The sequence below is a fragment of the Phalacrocorax carbo genome, chromosome 2 (genome assembly GCF_963921805.1).
Source record: "Phalacrocorax carbo chromosome 2, bPhaCar2.1, whole genome shotgun sequence".
In the NCBI taxonomy this organism is placed as follows: Eukaryota; Metazoa; Chordata; class Aves; order Suliformes; family Phalacrocoracidae; genus Phalacrocorax; species Phalacrocorax carbo.
The window spans coordinates 150268116-150286598 of NC_087514.1; the positions used below are offsets into that span (position 1 = coordinate 150268116).

Here is an 18483-nt window from a genome sequence, read left to right on the forward strand (position 1 = left end):
AAAGTATTATTGTTTAATACTTCATAAATAGGAAAAAATTTAGCTATGTAAGCTACTCTAAAATCCTCTTGATAGCACCTATTATATTCAGGCATATACCAAGATACGGGCACTAAGTTTAACTTATGTGTTTAACTACACTGAGTTAGAAAAGGAGCCAAAAAGACACTGAAATATTACGTGCACTTTAAATTTCTTATATGAGATTCTCCCACTATTCATTTGGTAGCAATGACCTTACCCAGTTGTCATGGAAGATCTCTCTGATATTAAATGCAAAGTTTGTTAATTCCACTTGATCAGTCTTAACCTAGAATTTCTAAGAATTACTACCATGAACACGATCTCAGTATTTTTCTGCGCTTACAGTAACAACTGCTACTGCCCTAGGGGCTGGGGTTTTGAGAGGTTTTTTTGTATTTTTTTTTTAACATCATAGTTGTAGCTGAAAAAATGCTGAAGGAATTTATATACTCTGTTATTTTCTGTCTTAACGCTATCCTAATAGATCTACTTAAGACTTTCTGCTTACCTATAGTAAGACAATAAACTTTTCCTCCTTGATAGTTGAAAACGTACACTTTTACAATCATCTTTGGGCTTGTACAGAAAAGCAACATACATATAATGAACTTCTGTTCACAAAGATATTATATACTAAGGTCTAGATTTATACAGAGATTTTACAATCTACATCTCATTCAGATTCCACTTGGAATCTGGATAAATATGCATAAAAATATAAATGTTTCAAAGTGTTTCCATGAATCATGACTTTCCTCACAATGTGAAGAAATTATTCAAAAGGTATTTAAAAATATTTCACGTGCAACTGATGTATCAAGCAACGGTGAGGTTGAAACTGTCCTGCCTATCTGATTACATAGAAGAGCTTTTCCCATTTCATGTTATGTAATGGATACAAGAGTCATGTCTGCCAGGGGAAGAATACTGTTTTGCAGAATAATTTCTTTATACTTTCTTTCCTGAGGACTTTTTAAAATATTAATTTGGAAGACTTGTCTGAATCCTGTTTAAAGTTTATTTCTACACTTTGGGTGACCATATGGTTTCAGTAGGCTGGAAAGTCCTCTAAGGTAAGCACTGCTTGGTTGACCACATCTGGTACCTTAAAAGAGTGCTGACGGCTTTGTGAGTTGAGAGTGAAAGCATTGGATCCTTTTTCCTTTCCTGACCTTAAAAGCTCCCAATTCTTGAAGTGACAAACACCCTAAAGCTGAACCGAGGATGACAGGTGGCTTCCAGGCAATATTTCTTTCTCCTTCTCTGTGATCAGAGACCTCTTTACACTTCCTGATACATATGACAAGTTTTTTCTCTATTTCCATTTCCATGACTTTCAAGAGGCTGCAAATGTATCTCCTGAAAAAAAAGTCTCTAATGCTCAAAACCAGTTCATGTCAATACATCTAAAAAGTCTCCTGAATTCAGCAAAGTTATTTGACTTAACTAGCGGCCCTGCATTTTAAAGTATTCTGTTTAGTATTTTATTATTGGAAACAGACAAGACCTCATTTATGAGCATGAAAGACTGGACCACGAGAAGAGGTCTGTAGGTACACACAGGTATACGCTCACTCAGCTGTGACCACTGCAGACCTTTGGAGGAGATCTGCAAGTATGGGAGATGGTGGAGCTGCAGCTGCACGGCTGACAACAGCTGAAGGGAACGGAGGCTTCTGGGCTACCCCTGCTAGCAAACGGAATGGTCTTATCCATCCATGCTATAAATTAAAGACATTAGGATTCCCAGGTGAGCTAGCTGATGCCAGAGAACACAAGCTAAAATGTCTACAAGCTGAGATTTAATGCTGAGATAAGTGAAGGAATTTTGAAAATTTTTTGTGTTTTGTTAAAAATCTTCCATCTTAATACTGCTTTTGGCTTTCTTGGGCTCCTGCTAAGGTTGAATATAACAGTCTATAATGAAAAGATGTGGAAAGTCAGTGGGTCTTCATAGCTTCATGCTTCATCAACATGTAGGTCCCAGTTTGAATTTTACCAGGAGTTTTACCAGGGCTATTGCCTGTCCCTAGTAAAGCCAGAGGTTATTTGCCAGGAAGCTTTGTACTGTGATAACTAATACAGCTCTGTGTGTCTGAAGCAGTTGTACGCATGCAGCAGATATGTGCAGATACATGCCTGAAGTTTCAAACTTTAGAGGCATGGAAAATGGTGGTAGATCTTCTCAGGTCAATACAGTTTTACTAAAAGCAGGGTGAGAAAGGAAATACAAGTGTTTATCTGAAAAGAACAAATGAGACTAAAAGAGGACAGTGAGTAAAGAGGAGGAAATCTAATGGGAAGCAGGAAAATAAAAGCAGTGACAAAATGAAAAAAACATACGGCAACATGGAACAAATAAAACACCGAGAAAAAAAGAAATACGATCAAATAAACATAGTGTGATTAAGAAGGGAGAGGAATTTACAAATAGTCATGGAACAGGCTCATGAAACAACAACAAAGCAGTACCAAGACATAAACGTGAAAAAGAAATAGGAAACACAAGCGCAATGGAAGCTTAGGAAGTAGGTGTTTATTCATTTTAGAAATATTTCAGCGTAGCCAATACGCTAAACTATAACAACAGAAAATAGTACCACATAAACTTTATTTTTGTATGTATTTTAACGTAAATATATTTAGATTTGATCTGGGGGACCTCACCTAAATTATATTATTGATGAAGCTGAAAACCAGTGCCACTCCAGCAACTTCCTCAACTTTTTGCAACAGTCCAGCACCAGATTAAAATTTTTCACTTTTGCTGACTTACTTTCAACAATGTTTCCTTCAAAGAATCTCAGTCTAAAATTAGATCCAACAGCTCTGTTCTAGCTTCTTATCATAAGCAAGTTACATTATCCCTTAAATTCTACTTCACTCTAGTAAGCAAGAAATCGTGACGTACAATGATCTGCATTACAGTGAATATACTAAACACTCCTGATTTTTTAGTGATTAACAGCCCCACATAGCAATTGACATTTATACTGTTTTGCAGATTTTTTTATCCTATAGGATTTCATAGATCGAATGATACATACACATTCATGTTACAGGAAATTTAAGGTGATCTAATTTAATCCTCTCTTAGCACATTATCAGACTAACAGTATCTCTACCAAGATTTGGAAAATGAAGAAGGATAGTCTTGCGGTGAGGGACAGAATTTGAGATCCATTTCCACTTCTGACTCAAATGCCATCCAGCTTCAGGTTTCCTTAATTTCTCTGTGGTAGCAGGATGTTAATATTTGTAAGGACAGGAGGCTTCTGAACAAAGATGCTAATGTGCTAATTTAACTCTATAGGTCTGGTTTCTTTTTTGTTTTTACTCATAACTACCTGTATAACTACCTGCAGGTGTTATGAGTAAAAATATGCAAAAACTGCAATAGAGTTCCAAATATGAACACAGAAAAATACTGAGAAGAAACTGTGCAGCAACTGTAACAAGCAAAAGAGTCCTACTATACATTTATCCTAAATGCTTGGTCTTCAAATACAAATGGTACAAAGCATTCATTCTTTTAGCCTGTTTAAATTCTTTTGTTGGCAGAACACAATCTTCAATTCACAAGACACTCATCTATGGATAAACTGGGTTACATCTTGTTTGAATGAACAGCATTTGGCTGCAGTTAAATATTTCCTCTTGCTCATACAATGCCAATCACATATGGTAAATCAAAATTGAAAGTAAAATGGGTTTTAAGACCTAGAAAAACTATATGATGATGACTTTGCCACAGTAAGTATTTACATTTAGCATTAAATATACAGAACAAATGTATTTTCAAGGAAAGACGTATCTGAGCAGCTCTGTCATATATGCTACATACACATACATATTAATATTTAATGATACACATAGGGCATGGATATACACATACACATATGCACACGCTGCACAAGTTAACAGAATTTACAGGCTACACTCGTATAAAATATAAAGTTACCAGTAATTTTCATACCAGAGACAACACATATATAGCAGAAGAATAAACACAGTAACCGCTGTGAAAGCAAAATTATGTTGAAGGAATATGTCTTGGCTGATTACTGTAGTTTATAATAACTGCAGAACAGTAAGTTATTTGGTTATTATTCAAAGAAATTTACGCCGCCGCCGCCGCCCCCCCCCCCCCAAAAAAAAAAAAAAGTGATCAGTGTTTTATCTACAAATTAAAGTAAGCTACAAATGCAAGAATGACCATGTTCATTGGCAGTAACTGTTACGGTCAGAGCATGAGTAGTCCTTGTATTCAAGCTAACAGACTGGGAACTATCAAACAAATCTCCCCCGTACTGAGTCTCACATCACTCCTAATTAGCCAGGATGCAGCAACAGGAGAACTCACAGAGTCAACTCCGGCTACAAAGTTGCGCCCAAGATAAGATGTCCTCCTAAAGCCAGGAACACTCCTAAGTATTATTGAGGAATACCAGGTAAGCAGCTTTCTGCAGAGCTGGCATCAGCCATGGCTCACAAGCTTAGACACACCAAAGCAGATTGCATGCAGCCAGGCACAGGTAGTCTACCTCCCTCCGCATCCCACAGAGCTCCTTCACACCCCACATCAGGTACACTGCACGTTCACCGTCCCAGCATGCGGAGGCCTAGTCCTACTCACATGATCTCGTGCGTATCTATTCCTTTACTTTCATTCCATTTTCCTATTTTCTTTTCGATGCTGCTTTTTCTTATATTTTTTTCCCCAGTATAATTTTTCCATAGTATTAATGCATAAGCAATACTGCTTTTGGCTGAAATGTCATTGCTGTTAAGCATTGAGAAAAATGCTGAAAATGCTTGAGAGGTTTGGTGTCCCTCCATCATTTCTGCACTAACTCAGAGCCTGGAAAGTAACACTATCAACCTTGTCAGGATGTCAGTACATCTAACTGCGGCTTATCTCATGCTTTTAAAACTTATCAAATGTTAAACTTATTGATGTTTTCTACCAATAATAAAAAACCAAAACAGGTCAGAGTTTATATTGATAATTTTTGCATTCACCATTTTAAAATCTTTAACAAAACAAATATGTTATTGTTTGATTTAAACAGAATCAAGAAATAACTGAAGTATAGTGCAAACACTAACTAGAGTAATTTTCTTGCGTAATACTGCACTAATTTAATAATTTCAAAGCCCATCCTCTGTGGGGTTTTGCCTAATGGGGTTTATGGGCAGCTTTTGTCCACCTGTTCTTCCATTGCCCTTTGTTGCAATACTTTCTCCTTTTCTTCATACTCAATACAAAATTTCAGTTCCCTGCTTTTCCCTTTATTTCTTTAATTCTACTTTTTCTGGGTCTTCCTTTCAATGTAAAACTCATCTCTTGTCAGCGAAGGGTTCATCTATATTATCAATTTCCTGCCACTTTACACACAGATACCATCAAATTTTGTACCCTCTGCATTTTCAAATGTTCTTCGTGTGATTTCACTTACCTTTCAGTGTGGGATATACATTGTTTTGTCCCCTCCTTAGGGGTTTTTCACTTTGACTGGTACAATGTGAGACAGATTCGCTTATCTCTTTCAAGAGAATAGCTAAATTCTGGAGGAGGTATACGTATGTATCTTCCACAAAGCTAATATATTTACTTTTATTTATATTCACTTTACATGTAGACACAATGAACCAAGTTGACTTGGCTGTTGAAGTGAAACTAAGAAGTGGCATTTCTATTATAGACTGATCCTTTTAACGGTTTAGCATTAGGTTGGGTTTCTGTTATTTTCAGTGCAAATAATTATTTCTAAAAAAGTTCCTTGGAAAGTATCCTCTACTCCCTTTCCTTGACAGGTATACGTACAGGCATGGTCAGCATCACCAAAAAAGCCCATTTTCTTGCTTCCAAATTTATGTGTACAGATGAACAACTTTACACAACATGCATTACTATGCTGAAAAGTATAAAAAATTCAAAACTAGAAAGAAGGATTCCCAAAAGTAACTCTAGCTCGTCACAGGTTTTGAAACATACTTAATTATCAAAGCAAATCCTGATGGATGTTACATGTTACTGTGAATACAGTAATTGACTATGTTTCAGAGAGCTCTGTTTCTAGACAAATACAATAGTCCTTTCCAGTCCCAGAACTGGCTTGAGAGGAAAAAAGAAGTTGTAGAATACTTCTTGTACATTATATGAATGTGACTAATTTTTAGATAAATTTTAAAGTAGAAGGACACTACTACCCTGGAAGCCCACCTAAGAAACCAGAGCTGACTCACATTTTCTTGGTATCCAAGAAAACAGAATATTTCTCCTTGATTCTCCCTATTAAAAACAAAGGCATGTACCAGTTTTCTTGCTTGTTACAAAACATGGGATCTGTGGAATGAGTTGACTGAACAGAGGAGGCCAACATCCAGTGCTACTTACCACATCTCAAGAAAGCTTCCTAGTGCAATTCCCAGTCCTGTCAGGAAAGGGACTTTTATTAGCAGCTCTGCTGAAGCCAGCAGGGTTTGTCTGACATATCAGCTGGCAAATTGCCCTTTCCCGCTAAACTGCTAAGGAAATTCAGGTCATAAAATTGGATGGGATCAACTGCAATAGGATGCGACCTCTCAATACACAGCTAGTTCAGGAAGATCTACCAAACATTGGTTTCCCCACACAATTACCCTTCAAAACATTGGAGAACCCTATATCAAGCTGAAGGCCTGTAGTACAGGATTAAAAAAAAAATCAGACAAAACCCAAGCATTACAAATTTCGCACCTCCTTACACAGGAAATAGTTAAATAAAACTTTAGAGGACAAGAATCAGTGGGCCATACCCCACAACACAGAAAAGGGCTATTAAAAAAAAAAAAAAAAAAAAAAAAAATCAGACCCAGCAGTCCTTTCCAGTTTTCTGTTCTCTGTGTCACCTTCCTTACATGTTTCCGAAACTGGCAGTATGCTTTTCTTTCAGTTGAGCAATGCATGATTTTCCAGCATCTCCCAGTTTGGGCAAGGTGATTGCTCTGCACAACTAAAGACATTGCCTCCACATCTCACAGCCTCACTGCTACACTCGGTAACATGAAAAAGCTGACTAACTTTAGAAAGATCACAAAGGCGCAGAGTTTCCCAGCTTACGTGGAATCTTCTTGAGAAGCCAAGCAAGTGGAAGATTTTCCTGTGAGCAACTTGAGCAACATCCTAGTCACAACATTTTTTCTATAGCTGAATTCTGGTCCTTAAAATGCCTCCTATGAAGGATCTGGATTCCCTCCCAGCACTAAAACCATGTTTAGTCTTTGAATGAAGGGATGGACCTCTACTCAGAACAGCACCTCCCCTCTTCCCCTGGAAATCTGGCAAATGTAGCAGCTGACTGTCCTAAGAAATGGGGAAGAGAGAAAATTACAAACCTGCGTTACTCTGCAGTCTTTCCTCCTTCAAGATGCACCATTGCCTTCTAGATGGTATTGAGCTGGACCTTGCTTTGTTTAAAGAAAGTCTTAATAATAGGCACACTGCTTGACCCTAAGGCTCTGTCACATTTCAAAGGAAAGGGGAAGAAAAGAGGAACTCTTCTCCCTTGTTTAAGCTAGTTAAGGCAAAGTCAGTGAAGACAGCAGAGACAACAATAGCAGTCGTCATACTGTAGGTCTTCTTTGGGTTGTAATTTTGGCAATTACCAATCAAGTTCAGGCTGCCTATTTGGAAAGGTGAGGTTCATCTTGTAATACCTTTCAGCTGAAAATTACTAAAAAGATGCAGTCCATTACAAAAGGAATCATGCAGTTTGCTGCACCAGTGCCGCATTAATTGAAGGCTCTTGTTGAGGCTATTCTCCAGATTCAAGAACAGTTTACAGACAGAAATAGCTATACCCTGAGATGAGACAGTTTTCCAAAACTGGGGCAGTGCAACTTGATCTAGAACCTCAAAGAACAACAGGTTTACTACAAGTTGGAGGAGCACCACTTTGTTTCTAAGATCTGTGTAAACTGGAAAAGCTATACTGCAGTCATATTGTCACAAAGCTAATCAAGGGCTTTGGAGTTAGCAGCATTAGGGCACACAATGAAAGAGTGAAATGGAATGAAAGATAGAAAATGAAGATTATTAGGAAACTAACAATAATTGTCAAACTTCAGAACACAAAAGCCATAGCAAGGAGTTAGGAAAATTGCAACAGAAACCTCGGTGAGAAGTTTTAAAGTTAAAAGCATTTAACTTCACGCTTAGTGTGCCAGCATCCGATGTTTGCCATAGTATCCATACTTTTTGTTTTTATGTTAGAGAATGAAAGATGGTTGGAAATTTTAGACCACTTTCTGAATAGCTGTAGTGGAACTCACAAACATGTTTGTATTTAAGATTTAGATCCTATTGAAGCGTGATAGTTTCTTACATTGTACTCACTTTGTTATGAGCCTGTACAACTGAAAGAAATAACAGGTCAAGTAAAATATGCAATAATACTTAAAACAGATGTTGATGTAAATTCCAGTGGAAAGAAAATATTTGTTTCGATGTATGTGCTTTCTTAGAGCTCTTTTTTTCTTATATTGTGCAACTACTGTATTTAAAAGCAGAGAGTATGAAGAATGAATTTGTTTAAAAAACAGTAAAAAGTGGTTCTGTGAAAGCCTGTCAGAGAACTGAATGTCCTGATGTTTAAAAATTTGTGCTGCTTCACAGGACACAAAACAGTCACCAACTATATGGGGGACAGAAGGGGAGACTATCCGACCTTTTATCTCACTTTCAATATAAATTTCACTGTATTGATGCAATCCAAATTATATAAACCATTGAGCCAATTCTGTACTATTTCAACAGGAAAAGAACACTTCGACCTTTGAAATATTGTATATCAAAACATTAATTGGACTCAGTGCTTCAAAAACAAAGTGAGAGGGTTGGGAAAAATTGTTAGCTGCTTTTAAAGCTTTTAATTTCAGCTTTTATTTATTTTCCTACTGACACAATGTGATCAAGAAGCTGTTGTGCGCAGGAGATATGCATCCTGTAGTCACAGGGCTGAAACAAACTGCTATTTTATAAGGTTAGACACCAGGAGTATGATTTCTATCCCAGGTTAACAGACTTACATGATTTTCTGTTGGAAATTTTCAGTGGCTGAATCTGCACTTCTGGTCTTCTTAGTGCAAATCTCCTATAAAATGGGAGGTGGTAGGGAAAGACACAAACTCCTCAGTTTTCACTGCAAGTTTGGGATTAATAAACACTTAACATCATGAGAGTATTGCAAAATATCCAGAAGATTTTATAAGAAATTAACTTAAAACAATGCAATCTATTAGCAATCTAAAAATTTAAATCCTCAGCCTCGAATTTTTGTAAGCTCTCCAAAACCTGCTGCAGTTCTTATTCCTGCATAGTACATCAGCGTGAGTACAGATACTGATGTGCTGTTTTCCATATGTTTTTTCTTTCAGTCTGGATCAGTGTTATCCTATCAGTTTTTGTAATTATTAATTCTAGCCAGACAAATAAGGAAAACCAAAGTATTTCAGCACACAGGTCTCCAAGTTCACTTGTCTTGCTGCACATGCAGGTTTATCATACCCATGTAATCTATGAGCATTACATATGACAACTCTGCTAACTTAACAGCTCGGCAAATAAGCATCTTCTCTTACTACAAAAAATAATGAAACTAGGCTTCTCAGTATTCTCACCTCTCCTGGAAATGCTTTGAAGGAATCAAGCCTGCTCTGGGATTGGCATCACCTTCATGTTTGGCCTGCCACCAGGTTGCATCATCCTGGCTCATGATCTGAAGGATATCTCCTTTTCTGAAAGCAAGTCCAGCTTCTTTACAAGGAATTGCTTTATCCTCATTAGGATCATAGTCAAATAGGGCTCTGATAAACATCTGAAACAAACCGTGTTTTATCTTTAGAATCAAAATATTAAATGTAATGCAAAGGTATCTCCCTTTTTTGCTTTTACTGTTCAAAACCATTGAACTAAATAATGCAAAGCAATAAACACTGCTGTAAAACATCCTTACAGACATCTAACATTAGGAGTTCATATGGGAATGTTAAATTCATTGCTTCTGCAACCACAATCCCAATGTAGTAAAGGCTCTATGACCCAAGGCAAATAGGACTTTGCAGGTGAACAGTGTGTCCATGTGGGGAACAGAAGAGAAGACACTTTTGAACCAAGGTGGTATCAAGTGTCTTCTACCCAGTGTATGATGGAAGAAAAGGAGTACTTGGAAGCAAGCCAGGTCTTTGCAGAAGACTGAATATTAGCTATGTCAACTTCAGGGCTGTAGAGTTAGGGCTTAAGAACCATGTTACACCCACTTATAAATCCAGCATGTGACTACTGAAGCGTACATTGAGCTACACATTGTCATTTTAGAAAAACAGAGTCCAGAGGCATATATCACATTCTTGGTTCTGGCATCCAAGCAAACAATATATATCCTCAGCATAACAGTCATTGCAATAGCTTCTGAAATAGTCTTGCCTACCTTGCCTTCCTTCACTGGCATTTCTTCCTTCACACTAGGTATAATTTTAAATGTAATTGCTCCTTGAGACTGAGCCTGGTGAACATTTGAAAGGAAAATGCACTGAGAATTAAGCTGTACATTTCAAAGAAATCTTAAAAGGAAAAGAAATTCAAATTAATTTAAAAATACTCAAATATGATGAATCTATCCTCTCCCTTGGACTTCGACAGCTTCACCATGCCAAACTTTGCATTGCAAATATTAAGATACCCAGTTTAAATGCTTGGTTTTATTTGCTTCACGGGTGGGCAGAGATGGACTGTTGAAAACTAGGACCTGCATGTTTCAGAGGTCCCACTTCTGCACTGAAAGCAGCAGCAAATGCACCTAAAATGTATGCCTATTAAAAGCAATTGCTGGACTCCTGGCACAGTTTGGACATCCCTGGAAAAATCCAACTAACATTTCATTTTTAAAAAAAAAAAAAAAACCCACCTGATAGAAAAATTCAAACAGGCTTGTGCCATATTTATCATATAAAACTATTGGGGGGAATTTATTCTTTTGGCAACTTACAGAAACTAGAAAAGAAAAACATTTTTGAATAGACTACGTGTACTAAATGGAAAAAAAACCCCTCCACTATAAATCTTAAAACAAGTTAGCCATCATCAACCACCTCATCCATTCATCTTTCCCTATATCCCACTTAAAGTGTGTCTGGCTGCATTTTACTTATTAACCACAATATATTCCCACTGCCTCAGTGACATTTTGCTATTGAAGGAAGTGCTAATCAGTTGGAGCCTCTGCTACTATTGCATGCAGCCGACAAGTTTCATAAAACTAGCAGAGTGCAACAGACAGCCAACGATTTAAGCAAAATGGAAACAGGCCTGTCCACTACCAAGCGAGACATACTTCTGCCTGCATGTCTGCGATCCAAGAGCTCACTGTTTGACAAGCAGCAGCCAAGTTCTTATTTCACCAGCCGTAGGACTGGAATCAATAATTCTGTTACTTTTGAAACAAGCTCTAACTAGCTTTTGATGTTTATATTGTACCTCGAGGAGGTAAATGGGGAAATTGTTCACACCTTTTCTAGTGCTATTGTGTTTCTAGAGATTTTTAAATATTAATTTCTGCAGAAAAATATGTTTCTGTAGGGAATGCAAAACCCTAAAGCAAGTATGAATATCAGCAGGCTAACATTTGAAATGAATCATCTTGGTTATTGAATCAAAACTGTGAGACAGCCACTCAATTCAGCAGGACAGCAAGGTATTTATGTATATAGAAATGCCTACACCATGAACGTAAAGACCTGTCATGACTCTCATCAGTTTCTTTGCTGTAAAAATATTAAATATTTCTGAAAAAGTCAAAATTACTTAATTTGCAACAGTGCTCCATAAGTGAGTAATTAGGTGGCTTTAGATATTGTGTAGTTCAGAGGAGTGCAAACATAATCCCATATATGGCTATATAGTGCAAATCAATATAAAATATAATCTTAATATAACAGTTTATTCTATCAAGTACATGTATTTCACATGGAGTTAACGCATTAGTAATGAATACATTTAAAATAGTTTGAATTCAACCCATCGTGGTGTGCCTTAAAAACTGTAGATTATACACTGAGGTCTGCAACATTCTGCAACATATTTACAGCCATATTACCATCATTAACTCTTTACAGGTAATCTGTAATTGCATATATATGGAAAGGTGGAAAATCATTCTTTAAGGAAATAGAGGTTTGTAAATGATGGCACTGGAAGAAAAGGCATTATTGCAGAATATACTTTTTTCTAAGAAATACACCAGAAATCATACGTCTAATTACTTTTTCTTGACTCCCCTAAATTAATTTTAAAATGCTCGGTATTTACCAAAATGTGTATTATTTCTTCAGGTTTTTTATCATCTACAGGAATCCCATTGACTTCCCTCAGTTCATCACCAACATGAATAAGACCTACAGAAGGCAAAGAGGAGTTGTTAAATGGCAGCTACGTGTTATACAAAAAATGCCATTAACAGCTTTTTTCTCCCTTGCTCACCCACTTTAAGCTCTCACTTAAAAGCAGAAATATATGGTGAACACAACAGCCACTGTCCTCACAGATAAGTTTGAGATGGTTGGTTTGCTCACCTGCCTTCCTTCCTCCTGAAAATTAGTACCATTTCTCTATGACTTTTCCAGACCTTTATGCAGATGTTTGAAAAATACATGTGCCAATTCTTTTTCTACTCATACTACTTTCTTATTGCTACACAGCTGCAAGTACTGCAAAGAACACTTAGGCTGAGAGTGCTAATTTGTGGCACAAATGCTTCCTAATTTAACAATATGTATCTAGATTTACTCCATTACCCCATCTAAGTGTGAAACACAGCTGTCCTAGATTCTCTTCAATGAAAAGAGGCCCTTTAGAGTATAAGTCAGGACCTCTTGCTGGAGTTCTTTCAGACTTGGAGCATCCCAAACTAAACAATGGCAGTCAAGCATGTGCTAGTATTTTGAAATTGAATTACCAGCTGAAACTCCAAATGGATGTACTAATATAAAATAATTCAGCCATCCTGAGTTCCTCCATCAACGGGTTGTAATCTTAGCATATCCTATCATTTCTAAGTGGATGCCTTCAACTGGAAATAAACCACGACACATATTAAAAAAACCCTGCATCTGCTGACTCAAAGATACCTGGTTGCAAGTGAATTGGGGAAAAAATGCAGCATGCATACAGTATTGAATTATCACTTGGGAAAGTTGTCCAAACCCCAAATATTTTTGTTTGTGATAGTGATGTATTTCGTGTGTACAAAATGCTCCCATTTCATAGTTTTCTGAGTTACAGAACTGGAATGGCTAGCGGAAAACAGCAACACCTTACCACTTCTATCTGCAGCTCCTCCACGCATTATCCTGGCCACCACAATTGCACCAGTATGTTCATCCCTTTTAATTGTAGCCCCCTTAAAAAAAAAAAAAAAAAAAAAAGGTATTTGGTTAATCTTACCATAATTTGAATTCACTAGACTAAAAAAACTTTTGCTATGTAAAAGTGCAAAAAGTTCACATCAGACCAATGTGTGAATAAGCCAGAAATGATACTTGCTCATGGAAAGAATATACAAAATATGTTGCTCTAGTATCATCCTATTAAAATTAGACTTTTTTTCCATTCAGGACTGACTTATGCAGTTTGGACACATGATACAAGTAGTTTACTTTTTTACTTAATGTTAACTGCAGCGTACCTTACTTGAGTCTGTTGCTAAAACTGTACTAAACTATTACTAAGAACTGATAAATTCTTTTTCCTGCATGTATGTAACAGGCCACGTTAAACACTAAAGGTACAAAAAGTTTGACTGTGTTCATAATAGTTGCACTTTACGCTCAGAACTGCCCATGCACCCACTAACCATAGTTTTGCTTTATGATGTTATCAGTAAATAAACACAAATTTGAGAAATGCCCCTGCACGTCAGGGCTCACCTGGAACACCCGCGGGACAGAAATGCAGAGGAGGGGAACATTTCCTGAGTTAGTCATGACTGGTTTCATACATAACACAAACACAGTGCAAGGCATTTAGGTAAAATGACATCACGTAGTTAAATTGCCAGTGAACAGCTGTCTAGATGAGAAAAATGCCTTTGTAACTAGAACCATGAGGGTGCGCTGAAAAGAGGCACAAGGTGATGGGGAAGCAGCAGGCAGCAGCAGGGACAAGCAAGAAGGGAAGGGAAGCGGAGGCACGGAGCTGCTGCCTAAGCTGCTGTGCCAGTCCTTTCAGGCAGACGGGGAGGACTGAGGGGGGAAATGCTGGCCCTGCTCTGGAAGGCAGAATTCACAGAATAACAAGGGGGATTTTAGCAAGCTATGTTGTACTGTATAATCACCTCCAAAAAGGTTATTTGATCCAGTATTTTTAAAAAACACCACAAAAAAGCACCTCCTGGCCAACAGCTTTTTATCTGCACACGATTACTTTGCCATGGCAATGTAGTTAGTTACCTGCGATAGCTCTAACTTTGTTAATCAACAGAGATGTTTAGGACTCTGGCAGGTAAGTGAATTTTCTGAACATTTCCATATTTCTGATTAGTGAACAAACAGTATTACTTCACCTCTGAGTACAAGACAGCGGTTAGAATTTCCTTCCATCGGAGAAGTGTTGTGCTTGAAGTAAGGTACATAAGTACATTATAAAGTTCCTTGAATAATTAAATTGCTTTTTTAGATAGCTTTCTGTATTTGTTTAGATTAAACATAAATATCATGTTTATTACTACTTCAATTTTTAAGTGTTTCAGGGATGTAAAGCTGAAATATGAACAGGTAAATAATGGGGGTGACATTTTACTGCAGTTAACGATTTTACTGACTGTAAATAATAAACTTGTTTCCCCTTCCCTCTGCCTCTAAGTAGGAGATATAGCACAAGACAAAAATGGGAGATTAATTTATTTTATTATACGCAAGCTGCATTTATTGCAAGTAGAGAAAAAATAAAAACAGTCACCGCACAATATTCTCTTTGGCTGAAACATTAACAGTAGCCAGCACTCTACAGCAAAATTGATGTGCTGTGTTCACACATTTTATTTTACACCTTAAATTTATTAGTATGACATTCTATCCCTAAGCAAAGTAATTCTGCAATTTGCCAGCCTTATTTTTGTGTTGTTTATAATGTAATTATATTGGTAAGCATTTGTTTGTATTACAGTTTCAAATGAGTCTGAGAGTTTCAAAAAGGTAAAGATTTAGCTACAGCTAATCTCACATTAAAAACTCATTATTAGACTTCTGTGCAAAAAGAATTGCATACCATTAGGAATATTAAAACAAAGCATTAACTGCTCTAGCCTAGATCTCAATATTAAGTTCTGACCTTGAAGCAACAGCTATTAATTTGAAGTTTATTATTCATACCTGGGAAGTTACATCTGTTTAAATGTACAAAGCACCTTTTTGATGGATATATTGGGGCGTGGGAGGGGAAGGGGAAGCAACATTAGGATGCTAGAGTCAAATATAAATACAGGACATTTCCACTGTATTGTCCACGGAAAACAGAGGCTCTCCTAATTAATCAGGGACAAAGCCTTGAATGGAAAGGCTTTATGCCTTTCACCTAGAAGTCAACACTATCAAATGCCACCAAATGCAAAAGGCAGGCAATGACTGACAGCCTTCCACTGTGATCATCCAGCTACCCCAGGCCCTAACGCTGACGTCTAAAAATGAGTACTTCACTTCACCTTGTTTTTAAGGCAGACCCTAGAAAAAAACTTGTGTGGGATTGAAGACCACATTATTGACCCAGCCAGCATCTGGAAGTAACAATAAGGCTCTAGTCCAAATGGAACGGTCGCTTTATGTGACTATCACTACCGATGTGCCGGCACAAAATTAATTCCTAGCACAGATTAGCTGCTTTGAAAGAAGCCCCCATAAAGGTATCAGGTAGTTTGGAATTACCTGGAATTATCAGCAGAAAATCAAGTTTGAATTTACAGGGAAATTATTTAACCCAAGTTATCTCACTGTCAGTAACTCATTTACGGCAAACTCAAAGTGAATGGGCAGACCCATGAAAAGCACTATTTGAGTTTATGTGGTTTTGCTGTACCTAGAATACACAAAGAAAACAGGGGGTTCCTTAAATTCCCCTTCCCTCTCAATTTGGAATAGTTAAAAAGAAATTGTCAAACACAAGTGGATTTCGTTTTGAAAACCTGAACAGTTGATTCTCTGAAAAAGCAGCTTCTCTTGTACTGCTGCCAGCCCTGCTTAAACTATGAGGTATATATAATCTGGCAAGAATTTCTCCTTATGAGATGTTCAGCTCCAGTACTTTCAGTTACATGTGCAGTGCAGCTCCTCATTTAGAGTTTTAAAAATGGAAGAAGGTTAGACTGGACCTTGAGAGCTGGAAAATATTTTTAGTGTTGCTAGCCAAAAGTGTAAGTTACCCTAAATGAGACATATACAGATGTAATAGCATAGCTCAGTTTAAAATACTTTTAAAGGGAAAAATAAGGAGTTTGGGAGCCATATGGTGATCAGACTGAGAAAATGTTTAAAGGTATACCATGCAAAAGCACTAAAAATAATACAAGCTCCTTCAGCAAGGCTCTTCCACTGTTTTTTGTTTTTTATTGTTTGGTGTTTTTTCAGTATTAATGTAGTAATGCTGATTGGTGAGCATCACTCAGGGTTTCACAGATGTGAGCTTCCTTGGTTCATTTATCTGCTGGTTCCATAATATAAACATTATAAGCCTTTATTTTTTAAAAAAAGACTAGCCTGTAAAATAAATTACTAATAAGAGTTTGAAACATCAGCAGCATCTTTGCATACCTTTCTGTTAAGCAAAAGCACATGCAGATGTTGAATGCAAGTAAGTACTTCAGCCTTATTTTAATTCATTCTCTACTGAAAATGCAAATACAAATACCAGTTACCTACCTTACAGTGAAGAGTTATTTAAAAGTTGATGCCTGCATACATGTAGACTATGCATACTAAAGCTGTCCCTACACCCAAATTAATCCCACCTATAAAGTAGTTGGGTTTATTCACTAATAAGAACCAAGTTACAGGGACTCAGAGTGAAAGGCAAGCAAGAGCTGTAGAACCTGCACAGGCAGAACAGGTAAATGACTCTTTTAAATCACCACAATTCATTTTGCCCAAGTTCAGCTATGGAAATCAGGAATCTAGTTCAAGCTAGGTGTCTTAGCTCCTCCTATAGCTAATGAAAAGAAATAGGCAGCTCCAGAGAACGAATCATCCTTTCGTTAAGGCAGGCATCTTAAATAGATGGCACGGTTCATTCTCTGGAGCTGCCTATTTTTCTCTTTACTATAGACACAGCATAGAGATCAGTTTTCAAATAGCTAAATTTATGTGAAATTAATCTGTGTGACAAAGAAGCAACCATCTTTATGTGAAGAAGCATCTTATTCAGAATAACTGCAAGACAGATGTAACAAACCTGGAAGAATATCATGTGGGAGCTGGAAGTAGTGAGAGGCCAGGAACTGAACTCCTGGTAGAATAGTTGTACATCTTGGCTATCAGGAATGCTAACCAGGAACATGGCAGTGCCTGAAAAAACCCTGGAGAGGCAGGCATATGTAAGAACCCTCCAAACCAACTGACAAAAAGCCTAATTATAGCCAGGTGAACTTTGGACTGTCTCTGAAAAGAGATGTTTGTACTTCATGTAAGGTTCAGAGATGTTCTGAATTACTTTGTTCAGATAAAACCTCCTAACACAATTTCACCTTGCTTGAGCGAGACACTGCTAGAATGGCATTCGCTAACAGAGCATTTAGGGGGGAAAAAAACCAACAAACCAACCAAAACCTGTGGGAGGATTAACAAAAGGTTTAAATCACCTCTTCCAAAAAACTGGAGGAAAGTTCAGCACTCACTTCTGAGCTGATAAAATCTGGCAAACAGAAGGCCCTCCCACAAACCATGTGCTTCCCTCTCCTTTGAGGTGATTACTCCTGGGAACTCAGGCTTCATTAGTATGTGATTAACACAGGCTCAGAACATTGGTGGGGTACTTAACTTGGAGAAAAGCACGAACAAGTACAAGAGGAAATGTGGTACAGTTTTATATAAAAATGGTCACTAGATATAGAATAGAATCATAGAATCATTTAGGTTGGAAAAGACCTTGAAGATCATTGAGTCCAACCGTACATTCCATAGTTAAGAGAGTGCCTAATTTTCTTCACAGAGAGTACCATTGGGAGTCATCCAAAGGAGATATCCAGTTCAAGAACTTACATCAGCTGCACACCCTGGAAAGCTTACTATTTTGCAGAAAAACAGTCTCTACTGTTTGCGTACAAATGGAGAATGAGAATGCATCTGAGGTGAAAGAAAAGTTCAGAGAGCTCAGTATCTTCAAGTCAAAAAACCAGACCATCTCTATCCCAGAAAATTATTGTATGGTACCTCCAA

The 18483-nt window shown here is 37.3% G+C and overlaps 1 protein-coding gene across 4 annotated transcripts in view; it reads right to left on the reverse strand.

The window, feature by feature from the left end:
- Positions 1–18483, reverse strand: part of MPP7 (MAGUK p55 scaffold protein 7) — a 158210-nt gene that overhangs the window by 26225 nt on the left and 113502 nt on the right. For all 4 annotated transcript variants that reach the window (XM_064444870.1, XM_064444867.1, XM_064444869.1 and 1 more), the window contains exons 7-11: positions 13382–13463; positions 12374–12459; positions 10497–10571; positions 9688–9884; positions 9097–9161 (exon numbers count right to left, since the gene is read on the reverse strand). In XM_064444870.1, coding sequence (XP_064300940.1) covers positions 9097–9161; positions 9688–9884; positions 10497–10571; positions 12374–12459; positions 13382–13463 — 505 coding nt within the window. The remainder of the gene's footprint in view (positions 1–9096; positions 9162–9687; positions 9885–10496; positions 10572–12373; positions 12460–13381; positions 13464–18483) is intronic.